This window comes from Mercenaria mercenaria, chromosome 10 (assembly GCF_021730395.1).
Source record: "Mercenaria mercenaria strain notata chromosome 10, MADL_Memer_1, whole genome shotgun sequence".
Taxonomy (NCBI): domain Eukaryota; kingdom Metazoa; phylum Mollusca; class Bivalvia; order Venerida; family Veneridae; genus Mercenaria; species Mercenaria mercenaria.
Window position 1 is genome coordinate 70,554,001 of NC_069370.1, and position 25,491 is coordinate 70,579,491.

General features: G+C 34.7%; 2 protein-coding genes across 6 annotated transcripts in view; both read left to right on the plus strand.

Moving 5' to 3' along the window:
* The window catches only part of LOC123561328 (heterogeneous nuclear ribonucleoprotein A2 homolog 1-like), a 192,476-nt gene that overhangs the window by 134,280 nt on the left and 32,705 nt on the right, over window positions 1-25,491 (plus strand). The gene's annotated exons all lie outside the window — the stretch shown is intronic.
* The window catches only part of LOC123545187 (uncharacterized), an 88,620-nt gene that overhangs the window by 61,243 nt on the left and 1,886 nt on the right, over window positions 1-25,491 (plus strand). For 3 of the 5 annotated variants that reach the window (XM_053553312.1, XM_053553311.1, XM_045331525.2), the window contains exons 2-12: window positions 783-1,190; window positions 6,767-7,177; window positions 7,849-7,872; window positions 9,765-9,788; window positions 13,478-13,501; window positions 14,907-15,044; window positions 15,859-15,892; window positions 16,123-16,194; window positions 20,046-20,113; window positions 22,868-22,892; window positions 24,381-24,445. In XM_053553312.1, coding sequence (XP_053409287.1) covers window positions 783-1,190; window positions 6,767-7,177; window positions 7,849-7,872; window positions 9,765-9,788; window positions 13,478-13,501; window positions 14,907-15,044; window positions 15,859-15,892; window positions 16,123-16,194; window positions 20,046-20,113; window positions 22,868-22,892; window positions 24,381-24,445 — 1,293 coding nt within the window. Of the gene's footprint in view, window positions 1-782; window positions 1,191-6,766; window positions 7,178-7,848; window positions 7,873-9,764; window positions 9,789-13,477; window positions 13,502-14,906; window positions 15,045-15,858; window positions 15,893-16,122; window positions 16,195-18,736; window positions 18,815-20,045; window positions 20,114-22,867; window positions 22,893-24,380; window positions 24,446-25,491 lie in introns of those variants that run through there. The other 2 variants (XR_008372847.1, XM_053553313.1) reach the window with 2 other exon arrangements.

The window sequence follows — 25,491 nt, forward strand, 5'->3', positions numbered from 1 at the left end:
TCTAGGCTCAGCAGTAAGACATTTTATATGAGGTATTGACTAGTGACTCCTTTCTAGAGTTTTACATATGTGATAAAATTACATGACTGAGAGGTAAGATATTTACACAAAGAGTTCCTGAAAATTGTATCCAAGATCAGATAAGGGACGCCACAGTTGTGTTTTTACATAAAATTACCTCTTGAAAACTTTTGTCCACAAGTGCAATAATTGGTACCTTATACTTTTTTTAAGAATACATATACTGGAATAATGTCTGAGTGCCGATAAGTAATGTTTGATATGAAACATCAAATGAGTCTGTGCTATATTCGGCTGTTTATTTGAATCTTGCTGGCTTCAGGGATGTGTTTGATAAAAATCAAAGTGATATTGAGATAACGGGACATCATGTAGCTACCCACGTTCTTAACATTTAAAACATCATTGAAATAATTGGAATATAGTCATTGTGATTGTGTAGTGTGAACAATATAAAGGTAATATTTGTTACAATTTATCATTAATATTTTTATCATATTGTCAGTTACAGTAATTTAAATACACCCAACAGGCAGACTTTAATACCATTATTTTGTTAATTTTCAGTTACGGGGATAGATTTCACTATTTCAAGGGATAAGGTTGTTGTTGGAAGTACCGGAACGTTAACATTGAGATGTGATGTCACAGAAAATGATATTGATACAATTTATCATTAATTTTTTATCATATTGTCAGTTACAGTAATTTAAATACATCCAACAGGCAGACTTTAATACCATTATTTTGTTAATTTTCAGTTACGGGGATAGATTTCACTATTTCAAGGGATAAGGTTGTTGTTGGAAGTACCGGAACGTTAACAGTGAGATGTGATGTCACTGAAACCGATGTTAACACCATTTACATTATTCAGATACGACGAGAAACTACGCAAGGATCAGGTATTTTCGAATCAGTAGTGCAAATGGAGAAAGGAGATGCAACGTCTGAAACTCCTACATTAAGCCAAGCAATTAATAACAACAAAGATTTTGTTGCTGGAGGCAGTTATGATGGGAATACACCCAACACATACCTGACAGTGAGCATGAATATAAGTAAGTTGGTGTGCAACGATGCAAGGGCTTACATGTGTGAAATGTCATATAAAAGAAATGCTGGTAGTGTAGTTTCAGTGGAAAATAATGGTACCTTTTCAGCCTATGGTAAGTGTATCCTTCTCTTACGACTATGTAGAAGTAAGCACTAAAGTGAAAGATATCACCTACTTCCTTCGAAACATACAGCAATGAGAATTAAAATCTTTGGAGGCTATGAAGATGAAGTAAATCACAATCGCTACACGTAGGCATCATGTAGACCCCTTGTTCCTTTTCTCAGCGGATTATATATCTTTTGATTACTCATGGTGTCAGTCCGTAAAAGGATACCTCGTGGCGCATTTTACCGTGCCAAGTACATCGGAGCGCAGGTCACGGGAGTATAGCAACTGAAAACAAACTGGAATCATGCAGTCCGCTTAAAAAAATCTATAAAACAAGGGTAAAAATTCATGCGTATGACTTATTAAGACTTTAAAGGACGATATGATAAATTTATTCCCGTACATTTATACACAATTAAGGTAATGAAGTGTGAGGAAACGCCTGTATTGAAAATAAATCTCCTAGATCACGGTGTATCATAAAACGTGACAAATATTTGGAGGAAAGAATACTAGTTGTAATATAGATAGCTGTTTATACAGTGTAAATGTTAAAAAAATCTAGTTGCACACACAGTCTGATATGTCCGTTCATAATATTGTTGATAACAGCGTATTTTAAAGGCACGTTTATTTCATTAGCACGGGTGTTCTTTCGGCAAATGTAAATTATCCAAATTCTTTTGCACCGGTCACCTTTATGCTTTATTAGACCCTTTCAGCGTAAATGCAAACGTATTTCTATCAATTTCGAGTCGAGGAGTTTTATCAAAACACTGAAGACAATATATTTTGAATACCGGTAGCAATAATTTTAAAGAATAACATACATGTACATACAAAGCCGAAACAGGAATATACGTTATTTAAAAAGTCTCTTAAGTTTTATTTGAATTAAATGAGAATTGTAAAATGAGCTGAAAAGAAAGTTATTGCGAAGGACGGACGGATGGACGGACGCAGGATATCATATGTCTACGAGTCCATGACACCCAGAGAATAAAACACCGCTGGCAGTAGATCTATTCAGATTCAACAATCTTTTTGCTCAGTTTCATTTCTCACAGAAACCCTGGTTCGAATTATCCATTTACTTAGATTATTTCTGTGCAAACGGTTAGGCAACAAAGTAAAAACAATTTTCATGCCATTTTAAATACATATGTGTATAGTTTTAACGGTCAACATAATTACTGCACGAGAAGCAAGACATATGTGACTGAAGGTGCTAGGATATCTTTGCTTTTATTAAAGTCAATCAATTACATCAATACTGCCTGTCTTTCAAACTGATTAGCATATGGAACAGAACAGAAAACTAAGTTATTAAGAGCGAAGAGAACGTATTCTTGTTGAATATTCTAGGGTATCCTTCAATTGAAGTCAGATTATTACATTTTTATTGCAAACTGACCTTGGCTGGGAGGCAGGTAGATTACAATAAACATGTTTTGGTACGTTTTGTCATTAATGATAGTTTTTGTTTATTGTTTTTGTTTAAACACCATTTTTTCGACGTGGTTTCAGTTATGTATCAGCGAGTAGTAAACCTAACCAGTGTTCCTAGATTCTGCACCAGTACTTACCTGTTCTCCGCAAGTAACTGACAACTTCTCTGGATGAATCAGAGGTGGAGTACGAAATTTCTTTTGACTATGTTCCCCCTATTGAACTAAGCGGACAGTCTGTTACGTGAAATTACCCTTCTATACGATTAAAGACAATACTTGGGATTCTAATCAACTTTCCCACCAATTTAACAATAAAATTATGTTTAAAGTAAAATGATTGGTAGTGGCAGATATTACAAATTGTGTTAACTATTGTAGATTTCCAGAATAAAAACCCAGGCTTAAGTTAGAACGTTTTTTTGTTTATTTAGGTAAATATAACAATACTTTTTTGCAATATATTAGGTTGATAAGCAGTAAAGCTCTATGGATTGACCAACACTGGTACTAATAAGCTTTGATAATGTGACAGTTGAGTCCAATTAGTCCAGGGGTGTTCAAAGATAATCCATTATAGAACCACTGTTAAGCAAAAATTCGATTTACCTGTAATGAAAAATAAACAGTGTCAGTTATATTGAGGTCAACTGCCACATTATCAAAGTTTATAAGTAATTATTGATTTTCACAGGTGTGTTGTTTAAAACAAGTTTCATTAGTTCCAAAGAAATGTTATTTCCCATAGTCCTGCGTTTCATTTGCTAAGCTCTAAGTATAGGTAGATGGTATGGTGTCCATCGCACGTCGTCCATAATTTACATAAATACCTTCTTCTCTGAAAGTACAGGTCAGAATTACACCAAAATTGGTCAGAAGCATTTTGGCAAGATCCTTTTTCAAGATTTTTCTCAAAAGGCGTTTGGTCCTTTTCAGGGTTCGCTTAAGCTAAGAAAGAAAAATCTTAAAAGATTTATTGTCATGAACGAGGGGCTCTAACAAAGGGCGATTTGAGTCTCTCTGGAGCTCCTGACTTCATTCAATTCTAACATTAGCGAAATCCAAGTCACCGCGTTTTTAACGATTATCAGATTACCTAAATACATGCTGTTGGCATAATTAAAGCTCCGCCAACAACGGGATCGTGCGATATTTTCACTAGAAGTGTGAAAGCGAGTCGAAGACTCCATCATTTCAGAGGCGACCGAAGTCAGTCAGTATTGACTCCATTATGTCTTTGATACTGGATGTTAAATTATTTTTGGTTAAATTACATGCGAATTTTGTAAATAAATTGCTGGCAAGGCAGTAGGGATTTATATTTACTAAACTCGTTTGGTAACATAACTGGTATAGTTTCATGAAATCTACATAATTGTATTCGTATTTCGAAATGCTTTATAAGACATTAACATAGTAGACTTTAAAAACAGGTTACTGACACATTCGATGACGGAAATAATTTTACTGAAATTCAGGCATCTTTTGACGCATGCATCAGGTGACTGTGTAGTTGGCCATGCTTTTCTTTTGACACGTTTATTCTTATTAACGGCACGTATCAGCGCTAGAGTCAATCCAAACGACTGTCAAACGTCTTTATGCGTTTCCGTGATTAACGTTTAGTGCAATTAGCACTGGAAGCTTCCTTTCTTTTCTTGTCCTTTGCCAGTTGTAGGATTTTGAATGTTTTTTTTTTCTTTTACATTGTATTCGTAATAACAGTTTAAATTGGGGCAGTAATTGTGAGAAACTTTAAAATATTCCTTGAATTACGATTTCATCACATTTTCAATTAATGTGTCATTTTGTTAATTACTAGATGAAAGGTAAACACACTCAAACATAGATAGACAGTTACGATTATATCAAGTTCCCTTTTATGACAATCATGGTTCGACATGGAAGCTAAACTTCTTCCTAAAATTTCTCCATTTCGCAGTTATTTTTGCTGAGGTAGAAGTAACTAAAATCTAAACATTACTTAAGCCCTGCTAAACCGTTTGATTGATCTTCCTTAAACTTGAGCTGAAGCATCACTGTGATGTCCTCTCCCAAGTTTGTTTAAATGGGGATTCAAGGCCCCTCTTAGGGACCACTGGAGCTAAAAACAATAATTAAAAAACATTATTAAAACAGCACCGTGTCATGAACCGATTGATGGATATTCATCAAATTGGTCTGTAGCATCATTATAAGTACATCTCTCAATATTTTTCAAATAGGGTGCATTGCTCTTTCAGTTTGTTAAAATGGGGGCGCTTGGTCTCTTTTAGGGATCACTAGGGCTTAAGATAGGAAACACATTCAAACGACTTCTTCTCATGAACCACTTGATGAATCTTCATCAAACTTAGTTTATTGCATCATTGTAAGGACTCCCTCAGACTTTTTTCAAAGGAGGGCTTTTGACACCTTTTACAGCCAAAACTACGGAAACATTTTAACAGCTTCTGCTTATTTTAACACAAAGTTGATCCTCACGAAACTTAAACGATCTGTAGCATTATTGTAGAGTCTCCTCTCATATTTTTTTTTTTCAAATTGGGCATGTAGCCCCATTTTGAGCCGTTAGAACTAAAAATAGAAATAGTTTTAAACAACTTATGAAGTACTTGATCTTGGTCTGTAGCATCGGTTAGATTTCCTTAAATGGTGGCACTTTTTCCCATTAAGAGGATACTTTAGATAAAAGTAGAAATATCTTTACTAGGCTGTAGCATCCTAGTAAGGATCTCTCGTAGTTGTCCAAATGGGGATACTAGACCTGTTTTATGATTTTATTGTAAACAAAAGTGTTACTATTCATGATTGATAGAGTCATACATTTACTCTAGGTTAGATAGTCAGTTTCAGTTGAGCGACTTGGGGCCACGAATATTTGAAAGTATTCTCCAATTACGCATCAATTCCCAAACAGTTTCAAATTTCATACCATAATATATGATTATGATTGATGGAATATTTTTATGTTTCACATCTTACTCCAAAGAAGATGTTGTATTCGCTCACAATTTTCTGTAAAAAATGTCCCTGGGCGGGGGATGTTGGGTTTCGAGTTCTTGTTTCAAAATCAATCTCTAGTTCCTTACAGTAGTTCATTTGGTAATCCTCTGCAGTAAATGGTCACGCCATGAATGAAAATGACTTTTTATTTAATCATAGATAGAGGAAACTTTGCAAACTTCCGAAACCACTGGTCTGATGTAAATACAATTCAACACAATTGTGTATCTGGCAATCATTTTACCAAAATTATGCAGACCCCATTGAATGATTTTGTTGAAAATATTACCACTAAACTGGTTTGAGGTTGGTTTCTCAAAGGTCAAAATCACAGTGACCTAAATCAGAAAATCAGTTTCCGATCAATAACTGACATATAGTCATCGAACTTCATTAGATAACTAATTGTGGCCAATAGAAGACCCCTATTGTTGTATGGGTTAGTGGGTCAAATGTCAAGTTCACGGTGACATTGTGATGAAAGCCAGTTTTCCATTGATTACTAAAGAATGCTTTGGCCTAAAGTCGCCAGACTTCATAGGATGATTGCCACTTATCAGTAGATGATCCATTGTATTGGGGATTAGGAAATCAAAGTCAAGGTCACATTGACATTGATACTGAAAACTTTTCCACTCAGTAATTAAAGAGCACTTTGGTCTACAGTCCGGAATCTTCAAATGATGATTGCCTTAGGTCAGTAAATGGCCATTATTGTTTTTAGGTCAGTAGGTCAATGGGCAAGTGATCTCAGGACTTAAAGTTGGACATACCATCAAGGGTGAAATTCATGTTTTACGAACAGCTTGGGTTTATTTTAGTTTTGTTTCGAATGATCTATTATCACACCTTTGCAATATAATATGTACTTGGTTATTTCAGTGACTTAGCTAATGAATGTTTTCACAACTTTTGGGCCAAACGTTACAGTGCCTGTCTAGGAATTCTGGAACAATATTGTTTCAGTCATACATCCTGCCAAATAGCCTGGAGAGCCTATTATTAAAGGCCAAGGTTACCATGATCTTGTTTCGCGTCCTAAATACCTCTTTATTTATTTTATTTACTATGATACTGAACTGCTTGCCATCTTTGATCAACTCTAAATACTTAATCATTTTAGTGTACCCTCAAATAAGTCTGTTAGAAGGGAGGAGAAATGGTGTTATAGTACAGGGATTGTCATCTTCAAATCAAGCAGCATTTGATGTTGGTGATGTACTGGAACTTTCTTGCACCGCTACTATTGGAAGTTTACCAGCAACTACAATCAGATGGCGAAAGACTTCTGAAATGGGACAAACAGATCACTTTATAGGGTATCAGCCACCAGCAGGATCATTTAATGAGGGCACTGCAATAAGTGACGATCAGTGTGGTTATACCCGAATAGCAACAGTTACATACAACACTACAGTCGCTGATGCAAATAGGGATACCAACCTAGCATTTGAGTGCTATGTTTCTGTTAGTGGAAGTCCATATGGAACAACATATACAACACAAAACAATCCTAGGTTTTATGCTGATGTCAGTAAGTATTTTGTAATTATAGTAGCGAAGCAAATGTTCTGTTCTACATGTGCATATTTACTAGCTAAAACACGTTCGTGTCTTGCGAACTTTAATTTGCGAATTTGCTCTTTTTTATTATTTCAATGTTATGAAATGTAAAAACTGGATTTTTTTTTCATTTTTGTGGGGTTTGGGGTGTGTGCAATATCGATAACTCACTAATCATTTACGCATTTCAGCTTTTTGTACTATATCATTCGGTGTAATTAAACCTTCCATAATCTTTCAATAAAAATTTGAGCAAAAGAAAAATTATAGCGTGGATTCTATTCATTCACAGATGCTAATTTAATCCTTTGTGGACCTAGCTTAAAGTGAAGATGTCATTTTCACAGGGGCCGCTTGAAAATTAAAATAGAGAGGGAAATAACGGTAGCAGTATAAAACTACTAACGATACGGATGGTGCATATTTTTTAGCTTTGGCAGTACTATTAGAGTAAGAAAAAGCACAACTGACGCTATCATTTGTAGGAACTTTTTATAGCGATTCGAGAATTAGCAAATGAGCTTTCAGTATAAAATTTCACGACTGGAAGAGGCTAAATTTCAGTGCTGACAAAATTAAAATCAGATGTTGGATAACTTTTTTACTGTAGTCATATTTAAAGTAACAGTATGTTTATTTCAGGTGGTGGTGACCAGGCAAACGGAGGTAACTATCAGTACAAAACTTTGAATCCCAGGTTTTTAACTCCAAATTAGACCGTTTGACTTTAAAAGAAGAAATAGAGTTTACGCTCCGCAAACTTCTGTAGTCACCAATATTCCATAAAAATAAATAACGAAAATGCCAAAACTAACTCCATCTTAAACAATGTTGCTAGAATTGTCAAAACAGCAACTTATCTACCGACCAATACTATCACTTAAATCCAAACTGTAATGTAAACTCAATATTTGGGCTAAGATTAATATATTTCTCCCCATTTTGAAAATATAGCGCTTCTTACGCAACAGAAACAAACTATTTCGCACAGAATTCGATTTGAACATTATTATCAAGCCAAGTTCATTTGCCTTATATTTTGAAAAAAAAAATGTAAGAAAAAAACATGACCATGAGATAAAAAAAATGGCGCCACCATTACTAAAAATATAAAAAAAGTTTAAAGTTATTTTGGATTGTTCTGTGAAAATAAAATGAAATTTGGCCTATATAGACTATAAATAATTCAAGGTTGGCATATCTTGTGGGATGAAGATCAAGGTCACCCTTTACTAAATTATGCGATACCTATGTCAAACTTGCACCGCGCCGTAATGGTCTAAAGTATGTTTTTGAATGTTTCTAAGGACGTTATATAGTTCAATTTCCGACGATAAGGATTTTTGTCTTGTGCAATGCAAAATAGCGATTGAAAAGCATTCATGATAAGTGGTCCCGCCGCGTGTGTAAAGTGTTTTGCAGATGACTTTCTATCAAAATTGCTTAAGCCATTCTATTTAGTTAAAAACATGAAAAATCTTCTTCTATGAAACCTGAAGACTTGGGGCTTAGATATTTGATATGTGGAACGGTCTAGTGGACCTTTACTAAGGTTGTTCAAAGTACGATCCCAGGGTCAATACTGGTCCCGCCCATGGTCCCTTGAATTTACACAGAGTTCTATAGGAAACTTTAAACAACATTTTTTCTTCTCTGAAACCGAGAGGCACACAGCTTAGATATTTTACATTGTGGCATTGTCTAGTGGTCTTCATATCATGACACAGGGTCCATTTACCGCCCCGCGGTCACTTAGTTTTTATGTGAGTTAAATAGGAAAACATACAACAATGTACTTCAAAATTATCTGATCATATTTCCTAGACTGTTTAATTATAATTACCCGATGACCCCGATAAATTAGGGATCACTTTACTGTTACCTTAACATACTGACCTTCTTTCTTGTTTTTAAAGATACAGCCTTGAAATTTGGATGACACATACAGTTTTGCACACCGATTTTAAAACTGACTATCAGTGAAAGAAATGTGATCTACTGGCCTACTTTCTTAATATTTTAGCACCAGTATGACTTTTGAAACATGTAGCTCATATAACTCAGGTGAGCGTTATACGGTCATTATGGCCCTCTTGTTGTTTTTGTATGTTTATTTTGTGAGGGTTGGAATGAGGAGTATCGATAACTTAGTGGTCATTTACGCATTTTAGTTCATTTCTGTAGTATATCATTTGTCATTATTCAATTCGTAATCTTTCAATGAACATTTTAGCTACAAAAAAAAAAAGATTTTCGCGTATATTCTATTCATTTGCAGACGCTAATTTAGTCCTAAGTGGACTTAGCTTAAAGTGAAGATGTCATCTTCACAGGGGCCGCTTGAAAATTGAAATAACGTTAGCAGTATAAAACTGATAACGATAGGAACGGCATTTATCTTTTTAACTTTGACAGTATTATTAGAGTAAGAAACAGCGCAGTCGTCGCTACAATTTGTAGAAACTTTCATAGCGATTCGAATAGTTTCCAATATCAGATTTTACGACTGGAAGAGACTAATCTGTAGTCGTGCTAAAATTATAGTACGTTTATTTCAGATGGCGGTGATCAGGCAAACGGAGGTACGTACCAGTACAGAACTTTGAAACCTAGTTTTATAACTCCAAATTAAACCGTTTTGACTATAACTAAAACAGAGTTTACACTCCGATTCTGTAGTCACCAATTTTCTATAAATACTGCCGATGGGCAACTGACCGACCACTAGTACCGCTCAAAAACAAATTAAAATGTAAGCTCAGTGTGTATAGGAGAGGTCGCCGTGACGTCACACAAGATGGACGGATAGCACAGTGGCCTTCCAATCCTGAGGTCGGGGTTCAATACCCGGCAGCTTCTCGGGAATTTTCAGAAACGCTTTTCAGTGTTTCCCACCCAACTAGAGGTGTACTGGTCAGGAACCCAGGCAATCCTTGTGTGTATCAATGCTATACACTGGGCACGTTAAAGAACCAGGCTGTCTATTCGCAATGAGCTAGGCTAAGTTAGCCGGACAAGCCTGTATCTGATTTCTGATCTCTCTGTCGTGGGGGCTTTGTCTCACTCTGTCCCGCTGGTCAGATCGCTCTGTGTCTGTACTAGTAGAGGATGAATTATGCACCCTGTGTGGCTGCATTTGAACTATGTAAAGCGCCTTTGAACGTGAAATTGATCATGAAAAGGGCGCTATATAAATCTGGTAAATAAATAAATAAAAATTAACATCTGTTTATCTGGTGGTGAGCAAAACTAATGTTTATACATTGTTTGTGTATGGGATCGGAATTTTTAATTTCTTAACTTTTTAATTGTTAATTAATAACTTTTTCGCTCATTTATGGATTTTCAAAATTCAAAAAGTTTTGAAATACTTACAATTTTCATATTTTTTTATTCAAATATCTTTTTTAAAATGAATAACCGTTTTAAGTGACATATATTTTAGTGATATTCAAAACCTCTACAAAAACACTGTAAGTTAAGCATATATCCAGCATTAATCCATTTCATTTCGAAATAATAATTAAATGTGATGAATAAATTGCTTGTTTTATAACCTTTCCATTGATAAAAATATTGATATTTTTAGTGTTTTAACAAAGTTATGGCCGTTAGAAAACATCATTGTTAACAAAAAATCTGGTCGTTCGGCGTCTGCCCACCCGGTCAATGTCTTATCGGTTCTAAAAATAGAAAATACAACGGATTTATATACAAACATGATCTCTCCTTTTGGCTCAGATTAATATACTTCTACCGGTTTTGAAAATATAGTGCTTCTTACGCAACAGGAACAAACTATTCATCAAAGAATTAGATTCGAAAATAATTATTTAACCAAGGTCATATACATTATTGTTTTGCAAAAACTCATGACCCTGGGATCAAATATTGGCGCCAACATTACTAGAAATATATATATATGTAGAAGCTCACTTAAATTTAGTTTGGATTGTTCTGTAATTCAGAAAATGAAACTTGGCTTATATAATTTTTTTATAGATTATAGATAATTTAAGGTTGGGAGACCTTATATGATGAAGATGTAGGTCACCCTTTACTACATTGTGCGATATACTTTCATACCTATATCTCACTTTCACCGCGCCACAGTGCCCTAAAGGAACTTTTTGAACGTATGAAATTTCTAAGGATATTAGTTCAATTTCCGATGATGAGGACTTGCGCTTTGTGAAATAGAAAATAGCGATTTAAACGCATTCATGACCTTGTGGTAGTAAGTTGCCCTGCCGCATATGCCAGGTGGTTTACAAGTGACTTTCTACCAAAATTGCTTAAGCCATTCTATTTCGTTAAAAAACATGGCGGCTAGGGGACGGAACTTATTTCCCGATATGGTTATATTGTAAATTCAAATAATCTTCTTCTCCAAAAGCTGAAGACCTAGAGCTTAGACATTTGATATATATCATTGTCAAGTGGACTTTTACTAAGGTTGTTCAAGGTATGATCCCAGGGTCAATATTGGTTCCGCCACGTGGTCCCTTGAGTTTTACAGGAAAACCATAAGCAAATGTTCTTCTCTGAAACCGACAGCCACACAGCTTAGATACTTTACATGTGGATTGTCCTTTACTAAAATTTTCAAATCATGACACAGTCCATTTAAAGGCCCGCCCCGGGTCACTTATTTTTTATATGAGTTACATAGGAAAAGTTTCCTAGACTATTTAATTACAATTACTTGACGACCCCAATAAATTAGGGATCACTTGACTGTGACTTTGACCTGCTGACCTACTTTCTTGTTTTTTTAAGACTGGATAACACATACAGTTTTGCACACCGATCTTAAAACTGACTTTCAATGACCATGAATGTGACCTTCTGACCTTTCTTAATACCCTTTTGACACTTGAAACATATAGCTCATTTTACTCAGCTGATCGATCCATGGTCATCATGACCCTCTTGTTGTTGTTTTTTTTTTGTGTGTGATTATTTTATGAGGTTTGGAATGAGGTGCTACATCGATAACTTAATGATCATTTACGCATTTTAGTTTTTGCAACAACATTCGACGTAAATCAACTTTTCGTAATCTTTCAATGAAAATTTGAGCAAAAAAAGATTATGGCGTAGATTCTATAAGTAGACCTAGCTTAAAGTGAAGATGTCATTTTCACAGAGCCGCTTGAAAATTGAAATAGAGAGGGAAACTACGAGTATAGCTAGTATAAAACTGCTAATAACTGGGATGATACTTACTTTTTTAGCATTGACAGTATGATTGGAGTAAGAAACAGTGCAGTCGTCACTATCATTGATAGGAACTTTTATAGCGAAATGAGCTTTATCCAGTATCAGATTTCTCGATCGGAATATGTTAAACTGTAGGAAAAACATAAACAAATGTTCTTCTCTGAAACCGAGAGGTACCAGCTTAGATATTTTACATGTGGCATTGTCTAGTGGTCCTTTACTAAGATTCTTCAAATCATTTCCCATGGCCCATTTTAAGCCCCGCCCCGGTGTCATTTAGTTTTTTATATGAGTTATATAGGAAAACATACTTAAAAATTATCTGATCATATTTCAAAGACTGTTTAATTATAATTACCTGATGACCTCAAGTAATTAGGGGTCACTTGACTGTGACCTTGACCTACTGACCAACTTTCTTGTTTTGAAAGATTTGGATGATATACATTTTGCACACCGATCTTAAAACTTACTTTCAGTGACCATGAATGTGACCTACTGACCTACATTTTTAATATTTTAGCACCAGTTTGATATTTGAACTATGCAGCTCATTTTGCTCAGCTGAGAGATCAAGGCTCATCATGACCCTCTTGTTTTGTTGTGTGCGTGTTTTTGTGAGGTTTGTGGTGGAATATTGGTAACTTAATGATCATTTATGCATTATAGTTTATTTTTGTACTATATTATTCGATGTGATTCAACCTTCCGTAATTGTTCAATGAAAACTTGAGCATCTAAACAGATTATGGTATAGATTTCATTCTTTTGCTAATTTAGTCCTAAATGGACCTAGCTAAAAGTAAAGATGTCATTTTCACAGGGCCCGCTTGAGAAGTAAAATACAGAGGGAAATAACAGTAAAAGTATAAAACTGATAACGATAGGGATAGCACTTATTTTTAAGCTTTAGGGATGGCACTTATTTTTAAGCTTTGACAGTATTATTAGGATAAGAAACAGCGCAATCGTCGCCATCATTTGTTGAAACTTTTATAGCGATTCGAATATTGGCAAATGAGCTAAAATTACAGCATGTTTATTTCAGGTGGCGGTGATCATGCAAACGGAGGTACGTACCAATACAGTACTTTGAAACCTTGTGTTGTAAATCAAAATTAAACCGTTTTAACTATAACAGAAGAAATAGACTTTACGCTCCGCATAATTCTGTAGTCACCGATATTTTCCCATAAATTCACATCTATGTCAAACGTTCATTGTGCCGGAGTCTAAAGTTTCATTTTATACCCCGAAGGTCGCAGTGTCCGTGTGTCAGTCCGTGCGTCTCTGCGGGCGTCCATGTAAATTCTTATCCGGGCTGTAACTCTTGTCATTCATAAAATGGTTTTACAATAACTTGACATATGTTTCCCATAATAATGCTCTACGGTCAAGGTCACACTTAGAAGCCAAATGCTAACACGGTCTGTTTCGTGTCCAGGTTCACAACTCTGCCATTCACAAAGGGATTTTAAAATTACTAATTAATTGCTCGGGGGAATTTATCACAAATAGTGACAGCTCTTGTTGAATATATGAATTTTGTAAGGATATCAGTTCCGTTTACGATGAGTATTTTAGTTTTGTGTAATACAAAAAAGAGGTTGAAACGTCATTCATGACCTTACGGTCAAAGATGACCCCGACACGTGTGCCAGTTGTTTTACATGAGGAACTTAATACATCTTCTCGGAAAAAAATAGCTTTAGCCTAGATATTCAATTTATAGCATCATTTCATAGACCTGAATCGAAGCTATAAAAATCATGACGTTTAGGCCAAACGTTGTCCCACCAAGGAAGTAAGACTTTATAGAAAGGGCCTTAATAAACATATCTTTTTCTCTGAAACCACAATAACTGGAGTTTAGATGCAGCATCATTTATAGGACCTGCATTAAACTGATACAAACCATGACCATGCGTTGATACAGAAATGAATCAATTCTAAATGATGAAATACATTTTAACAAGACTTTTTGTATGCGTTGAAGAGGTAGGTTTGAACTAGTCTTCTTCTATGTACCGCCGTTATTATAACCTAGACAGAATGTTTCAAACTGTTTACTGTAAGCGACAAGCCCTAGTCGATGTTCTAAATTGGAAATACTGTAGAATTTATTTATGCATCCGATTCGACAAAAAAGAGGATTTTTATCCTAACACGATCTGATTCATTTTCCTATTAAACAAAGAAGACTGGGAGCAGTGAATTATTATACAACAATTCATTTTTCTGACGTCATGTTCTGATTTGCTCTTGAATAAAATCATTGTTTGTCGTTCAGATGCGTATTATTATATCATTTGGGCTGCGCCCTCATAATACAATTCCTTCGCATCTGAACTCTAAACAATGCTTTACTCAGCGACAAATCAATAAAATGAGATATATTATTTCTTGGATAAAACTTACTTTTTTATCTAATTAATAATAGTGCTAGATATGTTGTGCATTATGTAATTATTTTGCAGGGGACGAGGGAATATCTGACAATAAAGTGACTAAACGGGATTTAACAGCAGGAGCAATTGGTGGTGTGATTGTTGCTGTGGTCATTCTTGGAGTAGTTATTATTGTTGCCATTGTGCGAAGACAGTTAACAACAGACGGTAATTGATAGCAACACTTGAATTATATGTACAGTGGCTGTATAAATTTCCTATTACGAGTGTAAAAGAAGAAAGGCACCTTTACCGAACCTTCTGATTTTTTTCGTCACGAGTCTACTAACTTAATATTGCCAGCTACTGCACATGATATTATTTTATATTGCATTACGCTTATTTTCGGCAAGTTAAATCAAACTTGAACAATCCGCGGAAAATTGACGTCCAGTTCTCCTGTTTAGCAGCACCTTCGTATTTTGCAGGTCTTAACCAGTTATACGCTAAGATACATTTAATGTTATTTATGTTACACGATAATTCCCACATTAGCAAATGTTTCGTGTAAAAAAGGCCAAAAATGTTATCAAGAACTACTGTGATCAATATATATTCAAGAGTTATGGTTTAATATTTAGTGTTCTTCACCAAGCTTGTTATTTATTATTATTCGAACGTTTCAGGTATATTTACTAAAGGGAGATAATTTAAAAAACTTGCAAGATTGCGTTATGCTTATTCTACACTGCAGCGTTATGCTTCATCTACGCTGCACTTCCTGTCAATGTCTTTGTATGACAATTTCTTTATTAATTTTTTGTAATTCTATAGACAAAGTGATACGAGTAATTTTAACTATGTGGGAAATAAATTAAACAAAAGTACACAGCGTGTCCTCAAGTGGTATCCAATTTGCCCATTGATCAGTTTATCATTAAAGATATTTACAACCTTATCAACTAATAAAATGTATGTCTAAGTCGAAATAAAGCTATTGTTCTGTTCTATTTAATCAACTGTGTCTAATCTTTGATTTCAGAAGCACCCAGAACTAGGTTTCAAACGGAAAATAGGTAACATTTTTACCTTTTACATACAAAAAAAAAACAGTAGGAGTATAACCGTATTAATTGTATTTCATAAAATGCCCGCCAATAGTTCACTGGCTACAAGATATATTATATCTTTAACTGAAAACGTTTGAGGTAAGTGCCAAAAGAATCTATTTAAAAAATTATCTCGGAAAAATACCTCAGTGTGTTCAGTCACTATACGTTGTTGATGTTTACTTTTCATATCACAGTACCATTGGTAACAATGTAATACAATCACGACCTCAACCAGAAATTGGACAGAATGACCAGTCTTCTACACCGTAAGTTATCAAAAAGTTACCGAATAATTTACTATAAATATATTTTGAAGTTAGATTTCAAAGCATAATTATCTGTACGAAAATCTATTTTGATATTTGGAATAGAAAACATACATTTTTAGTTCGTATCTATTGATTATTAACGAAATGGTGTTTCATCCTGTTATCCAACCCATCGATCAGCTGGGAAAATCCGTTTTTATTGGGAAATACTTGGCAACAAATGCTTTCATATGTTTAAACATTTTTAATTACTCTCAGCGACCACTGCTAGCAGATTTCACATTTGCAAGTTGATTGTTAAGTTATTAAGGGAAAATTCCACAGTTGTGTGGGATTTTTAGCTCGACTATTCGAAGAATAAGTAGAGCTATCCTACTCACCACGGCGTCGGCGTCGGCGTCACACCTTGGTTAAGTTTTTCGTACCAGTCCACATTTTGACAAAGTCTTTTGAGATAAAGCTTTGAAACTTTCAACACTTGTTTATCATCGTCATGGCCAGTTATAGGCAAGAGCACATAACTCCATCAAGGATTTTGGCTGAATTATGACCCCTTTTGACTTAGAAATCATGGTTAAGTTTTTCGTACCAGTTCATATTTAGACAAAGTCTTTCGAGATAAAGCTTTGAAACTTTCAACACTTGTTTACCATCACCATGTCCAGTTATAGGCAAGAGCACATAACTCCATCAAGGATTTTGGCTGAATTATGGCCCTTTTTGACTTAGAAATCTGGGTTAATATTTCGTACCAGTTCATATTTTGACAAAGTCTTTTGAGACAAAGCTTTGAAACTTTCAACACCTATTTACCATCACCATGTCCAGTTATAGGCAAGAGTACATAACTCCACCAAGGATTTTGGCTGAATTATGGCCCCTTTTGACTTAGAAATCTTGGTTAAGTTTTTCGTACCAGTTCATATTTTTTGTAAAGTGTTTGACATATGGCTTTGAAACTTTTATCACTTGTTTAGTATAATAGTCTCTATCTTTAGGAAAGAGAACATAACTCTGTCATCTATTTTGGCTGAATTATATTCCTTTTTGGACTTTGAAATTGGTTCTGTTTTCATACAAGTCTATGTTTTGTCAAAACTATTTGACATATGGCTTTTAAACTTCGAACACTTGTTTATCTTTATGATTTCCATCTGTAGGCAAGAGTACGTAACTATTTTGACTGAATTATGGCCCTTTTTGGACTTTGAAATTGGCTCATATATTGCCATTTAGTGCAAGACTTATCGAAATCAAAGTAATACAGGAACATTGTTTGTCTAATCTATTATTTCTTTTGTCTGAAATATTTTGACCCCATTCTTCAATCAATTCTTCGAATAGTCGAGCGCGCTGTCATCAGACAGCTCTTGTTATATAGGCAGGAAGAAGGAAAACATTTAACTAGTTGAGAGAATTTTCTTAAACTTTGCATGATCATACAGCATCATATTAGAAACAAATGTATGCAAAAAATGGGGGTCCCGGTGCTATTTTGAGTTATCTGCCCCTGAATGCGAGTTTTTTTTTATATAAAAAAAACACACAACTGTCCCATTTCCCCTTAAGCGTGGAAATAGCACTGCATTATTGGGCAATGCTAATGACGTTTTTTTACATTTAAAAGTGAAAATTATTTCCCGTCAGTGTTTTTTTTTACACCCGTTAATCTTCAATAAGAATTTTGGGCATTTTTGTTATTTTACGTAATAATCGTAATGGTATACCGAAAATATTAATATTTACCCAATTTATCCAGTTGGCAAACCCATGTCATGTTACCTGGATCGAAGGATTTACCCATGTGTATGATATCGAAATGGCAATATCTTCCTCAATACTTCATATGTTCAATTAAAACTTGCTGCTGCAGTCTACCTGCAGTATTTCCAGCGTTATACTCCTTTTTAACGTATTTTGTTGAAAGTCTTCAAAGAGTAAAATACCGTGTTTTAACCATTAAAGTTAATATGCTAGAACTACTGTTATTTACATGTCATTCCCAATTATGCTTCACTTTGTTATTTTTCATTGATGACTCATTGTTAATTATAAAGCTTGTGTTACTTTTGAGACAGCATGTATGTCAATAAGTGATTTATACTCTATGGTTTTCCAGAACGTCCCATCACAGATGCTGATAAACAGGGTGATAACTTTATTTTAAATTCTAAGATCTCTGCGTTTTCCCCAGAATATTCATTTTTATGTCGTGTGTCCGTCCGCAAATTTTGACCCTGTAATTACTCGAAAATTATTCAAGCGAGGTTCATAAAATTTGGTATGTGTATAGAGAGCAATATGTAAATACGCACATACATGATTTATACTTGTGTGTCTAAGGCCATGGTCAACATTGAAGGTCAAGTTTTTTTTTCGTTCAATAGCTTTTATCTGCAATGATGGTTTATCTAAATGATACATGCAAACGTTCCCCATTTTGTGACAATGCTTCTATATATGATCTGAGCTTGTCAGTTAAAATTTGCTTTTGCCCCATAACATTTAATTGCACTAAAGGATTTTTATTACTATACAGAAAATGTTTCCCATGATAAGACTTTTGTCGTGGACATGAACCATGGTTGTCGGTCAAAGGTCAAGGTCACTATTGAAGGTAAAAAAACCCAACTTTTATGAGCATTTATTGATTATCTTAGTGCTGCACACCAATGTTCCCCATGATGAAACAAAACTTCGTGTACATGATCTATATTTGTAGGTCAAGGTCACTTTTGAACTTTAAGTTCAATTAGCTTTTGTTTCTTAGCAATTAAATGCCTTGAAACATGTTAGTCTTAACACTTTTGCCAGCAACCACAATGAATGAACACTATCAACGTTTTATACTTGTATGGGATTTCTGTATTGTCACTGCAATACTCGGCCATTTGTTTAATTTGTAAGCGTAACTGTAGCGATATTGATTCTGGTTTTACATTAGTTCATGTGACATAGGACACCATTTTAGGGGCTTCCGTGGCCGAGCGGATAAGGTCGCTGACTTCAAATCACTTGCCCCTCATCGATGTGGGTTCGAGCCTCACTCGGGTCGTTAAATTCTTCATGTGAGGAAGCCATCCAGCTGGCTTACGGAAGGTCGGTGGTTCTACCCAGGTGCCCGCTCGTGATGAAATAATGTACGGAGGGGCACATAGGGTCTTCCTCCATCATTAAAGCTGGAAAGTCGCCATATGACCCATCATGTGTCGGTGCGACGTTAAATCCAACAAAAAAGGACACCTTTTTATTAATTCTTAATTCTTTTGTTAAAATATCAATCTTAATAACTCTGACCATTTTTATAACACCCTGTTTATTTATTTTAAACAATTCATAAGTATTTAACTTTTTCAACAACGGATGTTGAATGCAAGCATGTTCTCTAATAAATTGACCACCAAAAATCATTATAAGCTTAGCATTTGTTTACCTATAAAGTTTGCACATGAAAGTCATAGATATGATAGGGTCGGACACAGGATTTGAACTCATTACACTAAGACTGACAGTTGCTCGCCATGCTCATATAACGCACTGTTGTCCAGTATTGCTCACTTGAGATATATGTCCAAGCCTAGCGTGTTTTACACAGTACCGAACCAGTCTTGAATAAATGTTAATTGTATAATACATGTAATTGGAAGAGCTATAGGACACCAGTTATATATGTACAAGAAGAAACCACAGAAATATATTGAATATGACCAATAATATCACTAACATCACATCATTTTTTGCGCTTACTTAATGAACACTTTGATTTACTCTCATTGATCATTCTGTTTTCAAACTTGTGTAGAAATAAGCAGTTGTTTAGTAATACAGCTAGATCGTCTGATTTACAGGGGCATGTATGAACATCTGCAAAATACTGTAGAAATGAAAAATAAGTATGTATATGATTCCCTGAAAGGTAAGTTAGTTTCTATTGTTAAATTATTAGAATTTGTAGTAGGTACTTAATCACTATATAGAGTCTGTGCAATAAATTAAAATCAAAGTTGGTTTTTATCGTAACAGAAAATAGAAAGTGGAAACTCCAGACTTGCACATATTGTCAAAACCCTTTTGTCAAATTTAATTTTCATGTGTCAATATGACTTAATAACTTTACACCTGCATATGGTCCTTGTGTTTTTAACTCCTCCTAAATATTTTCTTTTCTTCTATCAGTTTAAATACTTAACCAATCTATTTTTAGCAAATGTAGCCCAATGTTCCGCTATTATTGCAAGATATTTAGCCAAGGTAAATGCACCTCTCAATACTTCCTGTTGAATGATGTTAAACAAGGTAAAAGTTTTCCCGAAACCTTAGAAATGATATATAGCAATGAAGTAACAACTACTACCCTTAACAGGGAACTTTTCCAGGATAATCAAAACCTTTAATGTGCTTTTTACAGAGTAAATGCATTTCACTTTTGTTTAAATCTTAAAGTCATGGTATCTGGTTAGCATCGCACCAATACAGCCGTTCAGACAGTACCGAAGCTTCAAAGAAGTAGTTTGCAAGAAGAGTAGTAGTGCATGTCATTGTCAAGTTTTGTTGTTTTGTATGTGTGTGCGTGCGTACGTGTGTGTGTGTGTGTGTGCGTGCGTGTGCGTGCGTGTGTGCGTGTTCGTGTGCGTTTTACCCCTCTGAAGATTTATTAAATCGGGAAACGTTGTCGGCGCTGCTTCTTGGAATTATTGATTTAATGTCTATTTGAGTACATCACCTCAATGTTCCTTTGGAATGATTACTCGTGCGTTATTTACCTTCAATTAAGAAATTGCAAACGCATCTCACCACAGTATGATGAAACCACACAACCATGACGAATATAAAGTTTATTTTTGAGAATATTTTTCTAAAATGTTTTGACAGCACTTTTCTCCCTGAACTTTTGGTTTCATTTTGTTAAAACTTTACTACAATGGTTATAGGTATAAGGTGAAAAAAGGAAGAATATTTAACAGGGAAAGCCACGTTCTAAAAACACAGCCTCCCCAAACGCAAACCAAACACGCGGACGCGCACACAATCAACACACACACACACACACAAAAGCAGACACAAGGACAAAACAAACAAATAAAGGAACACAGTGGGACCCGCCTTGGAACGGTCAGTGGCAAATCCACCACTGGGGAACTAAAACCGGTTTATGATGCACCTAACCTCACTCTTATCCCCCACCATGTTCCAAAGTCACAGGACAGTGCAAAAATATCCCCGTGAAGTTGTGCATATAATCCAAACGATCCTGTCCAATTTAAATTCAATGAAACCTTATTTTATTCTTCAAATCTTTCAAAATTTGAAAAGCTTGCCAACTCATCCATCTCATAAACGAATATCTGGAGTTTGATGAAACTTTACAGCCAGCAACTGTTAATATAATGATGTACGAGCTGTTGTGAATATTGCCTCCATGTTCTACGGGGAAGTATTGGCTTTTGATGATTTTTAATTAGGAGGCCTTATCAGTGCATTTTGTCATTAAAAGCTTATCTGATTTTGACGAATTTTACCGTAATTATAAGTATAAAGAGTAGTTTGCCATATACAGTACACCTCCCGCATCACCTCCCAACTCAACCACTTCAACCTCCAACTCAAAGTTGCTTCGAACGACATACGACATGTTCTAACCACAATGCCAATTTCAACTAAACTTTACGGACTACTAGTATTAGTTGGGTAGTCCCTTTTTAAAGTTGTTTAAAGACTGTTGTTCTATATTGAACTGTAAAAGTTATGGCACCGGAAAAAAGATCAAGTGGTTCTTGGACGCCCATCTACAACAAATTATGTTGCCGTATGTACGCATTAAAAATTTAAAAACCTAATGTAAGAGAAAAGTTCCCTGGTTATTACGCAAAATCTCTTATTTTAGATATTAAACATGTTTAACACAAACGAGATTAAAACGTCTAGACGCTGTATTGACTTACTTAGATTTCATATGGGCTATAAATGTATGCTTTTAATATTTAATACTTTAGTAAGATGCTTACGTAAAACGGTGTTCTTATTTGAAGTTTTATTGATTTTGATCAAACAATTCGGTAAAATAAGTCCAACATAGAAGAAAAGGATATGTGTGTTTTATCACATCTAAAAATATTAGTTTCGATTGTTTTCTTTCATCAAATCACATTGCAATTGTATCTATAAACATTTATTTTGTCCGCGTATGATTAATGATAAAAAGAAACCAGTCATAAAACATGTAGTGTGTATTGTCAATAATTTCTAAAATTTACCGAACTTGAGAACCACTTGTTGAAACTTCTTGGGATGTTTGCATGATCCTATTGCATTTCAGTCACTAAGCCAACCATCAGCGTCTCTTTGATTTTTGCTCTTGTCCCCTATTGACTTCTTTGCTTATTAAAACTATGCTTTGGGAGAGACATGCGCTTTTATTTAAAAGCATTCTCTAGTTGGGAATTAATGTTACTGTACGTACGCTTTTCAGAGAGATTGATTTGTTGTTTATATATATATTGCTTATGTTAGATATGCTACCTTAAATTCACGAGACCACAACAGATGTTCATGAACACAAAACTTAAATAAATTGACATCGCACCAAGAAAGACCCTTGTACAGCCTGATTTTAATTAATAATCCAATTAAATAAAATGGTTATAAATAAATATGTCGTTGTTTGTTTCAGCTGACTCCGAAGGCTCAACTGACAGGTTTGTAGTGTTATATTATTGCATGTACATCAAAATGAGGCCTTCCTTTTTTGTAAACATAATCTGATTTATACGTTAGCAGCTAAATTGTACCATATCACGTGTCTTATGTCTTATCATCAAAGTAACCGAAGGAGTATTCATTCAGTTCTGTGGTATATAACATAATAAATATCTGCTTACTTCTTGTTTAAAAGTATTTTATTAATTAAATGCCGTGTGGTGCTATATATAAAACAATGGCATCATAAAATGCACCTATTTTACATTTATTTTGACAAATTGACTGACATTGACTGAAATTGAAATATCCTAACAATGACTAAGTTTAAATGCATTCCTTTAAATAAACATATCCTTGCAACATTGCTTACATGACAAATCTCCGCTTGCTTTTTCACTAAAATTTGAGTGCATAATTTTGTAAGTACAATGTGATGTACATCTTGCTTTTTTATTAATTATTAATCAATGAGAAACTACTCATTGTAAAATTTTGATTGTAAAACAAGTTCCTATGCATCTTAGCAGGTGTTAGCATCCATATACTGCTATCTGTTTTATTCAGGAATTGGACTTTTTCTTAAGTTAAAGTAATTGTAACTACAGATTCCCTCTAAAGCGATTTTCCTGATATAGTGCTAAAATTGCATATTAGAAGAACTTTCAAACCGTTTTGTCAATAATAGACTTCCAAAGATTTTCGGCATAAAATGATATAATTCATTTAGATTTTTTTTTGTTTTTGTTTTTTTTATTGTCACTATGAAAAATCATAAATTAAAAATTTAAATTAAGGCACAAATTCAGGAAGACAAATATTTAAAGGGCTGCGTAATGGTAAATAATCATAAATATTATAATCATGATAATTTCGTAATTGAATTACAGCGATAATTATGTTATCCTACGCAATTCTAAATTAAAGATTTAATTAAATTTGTAAATAGACAAAACTACAAACCAAGGTTAGATTTTTAATTAATACACTTCCGATGGAAATACTATGCCTGATTTGAATTTAAAATATTACAGCCTGAAATACATTTAAGAAGTTGAGAAGTCAGGTAGTGACTGAGCTATTTTTGTAGGTTCTTTTTGCGATTGACGCAATTATGAGGGAAATTGACGTCTTTGATAATATTGCATACGAAATTAAACGGTTTTCCCCTCTTTCTCTGTATAATTTATAAGTAAATATCTAAGAATTAAATGCCATCTCATGCTTTCGGATAGGTATAAACCTAATAGGGACTTCTCGCAAATCCACGAATCGCATCGTATGAAATAATATAATGTTATTAGTAAGGTGATTTCTGACATAGTTTCGCTGAGGACTGCTGTATTAGCAGAGTAGCATCGAATTTCAAAAAAAAATATTATTAAATATTTATTTCTAAGAAAATACCCAACGTATAATTTCTAATTTACTGTACATCACCAGAACAGTTTTCAAAATGTTTGAAGTGTGTTTTATTTTTTCGGCAGGGCCCAGTATGAAAAGCTCCAACAGGCAGTTTGTACACCTCCTACTTACACTTCCATCCAATCAGGTATCTACAGTACTGTTTAAATTTAGTATGAAATAAAAAGACGGAATATTGAAAATGAATCATAAATTCAGATACTATATTATGGTGGCTGATTTCTGCCATTTCGCGTTTTCGCCCCGCGACCCCGCCGAGCGAAAACACGAGAATTAACGAGTTAAAATGGTGGGGGCGCGGGGCGAAAACTCGATATTTAGCGAGGGCGCGGAGCGAAAACTCGCTGTTTAGCGGGGTCGGGGAGCGATATTTAGTAACTTGTATGTCGGGGGCGCGGGACGAAAACACGATAATAAGCGCTGCTTAAACGTCGAGTTTTCGCACCGGGCCCCGACATTCCAGTTACTAAATCTCGCCCCGCGATCCCGCTAATTATCGTGTTTTCGCTCCGCGCCCCCGCTAAATAGTGAGTTTTCGCCCCGCGCCCCCGCCATTTTATCTTGTTAATTCTCGTGTTTTCGCTCGGCGGGGTCGCGGGGCGAAAACGCGAAATGGCAGAAATCAGCCCTATGTAGTTCGTCTAACGTAAACGAAAGGTTTAATTTCCATGGAATATATTACGTAAAATAGAAATTAGTGTCTTCGTTTTTATACAAGAAATAATTTCCTCGCAGCTAGTGCAAAAATGAACGGTATCCCATTATTAGTTTGTCGACCATATACTGTCGTTCATTACGCATGAACTCCGAAAAAATAAATCAGTCAAATTAAACCAATTTCTTAAATGAATCCTGTGACCCTACTTACACTTCGTTTACAACAGGTATTTAAAGTAGTGTTTAATAAAAAGTCGGAATATTGAAAATGAATCATATATTTAGATACTAAATAGTTTGTTTAACGTTAACGAAAGATTTCATTCACACTGTATATATATATATTATTGAACCCTTACCCTGCTAAATTTCTAAAATGGACAGGTTTATCATTCATTTTGGGAAGCATCACTTATTATTTAAAGGGATGTTTACTGAACATTTACTAACTGAATAGCGAACAGTACAAACCATGATCAGCCTGCACGAACTTCTATATTATTATTATTATTATTA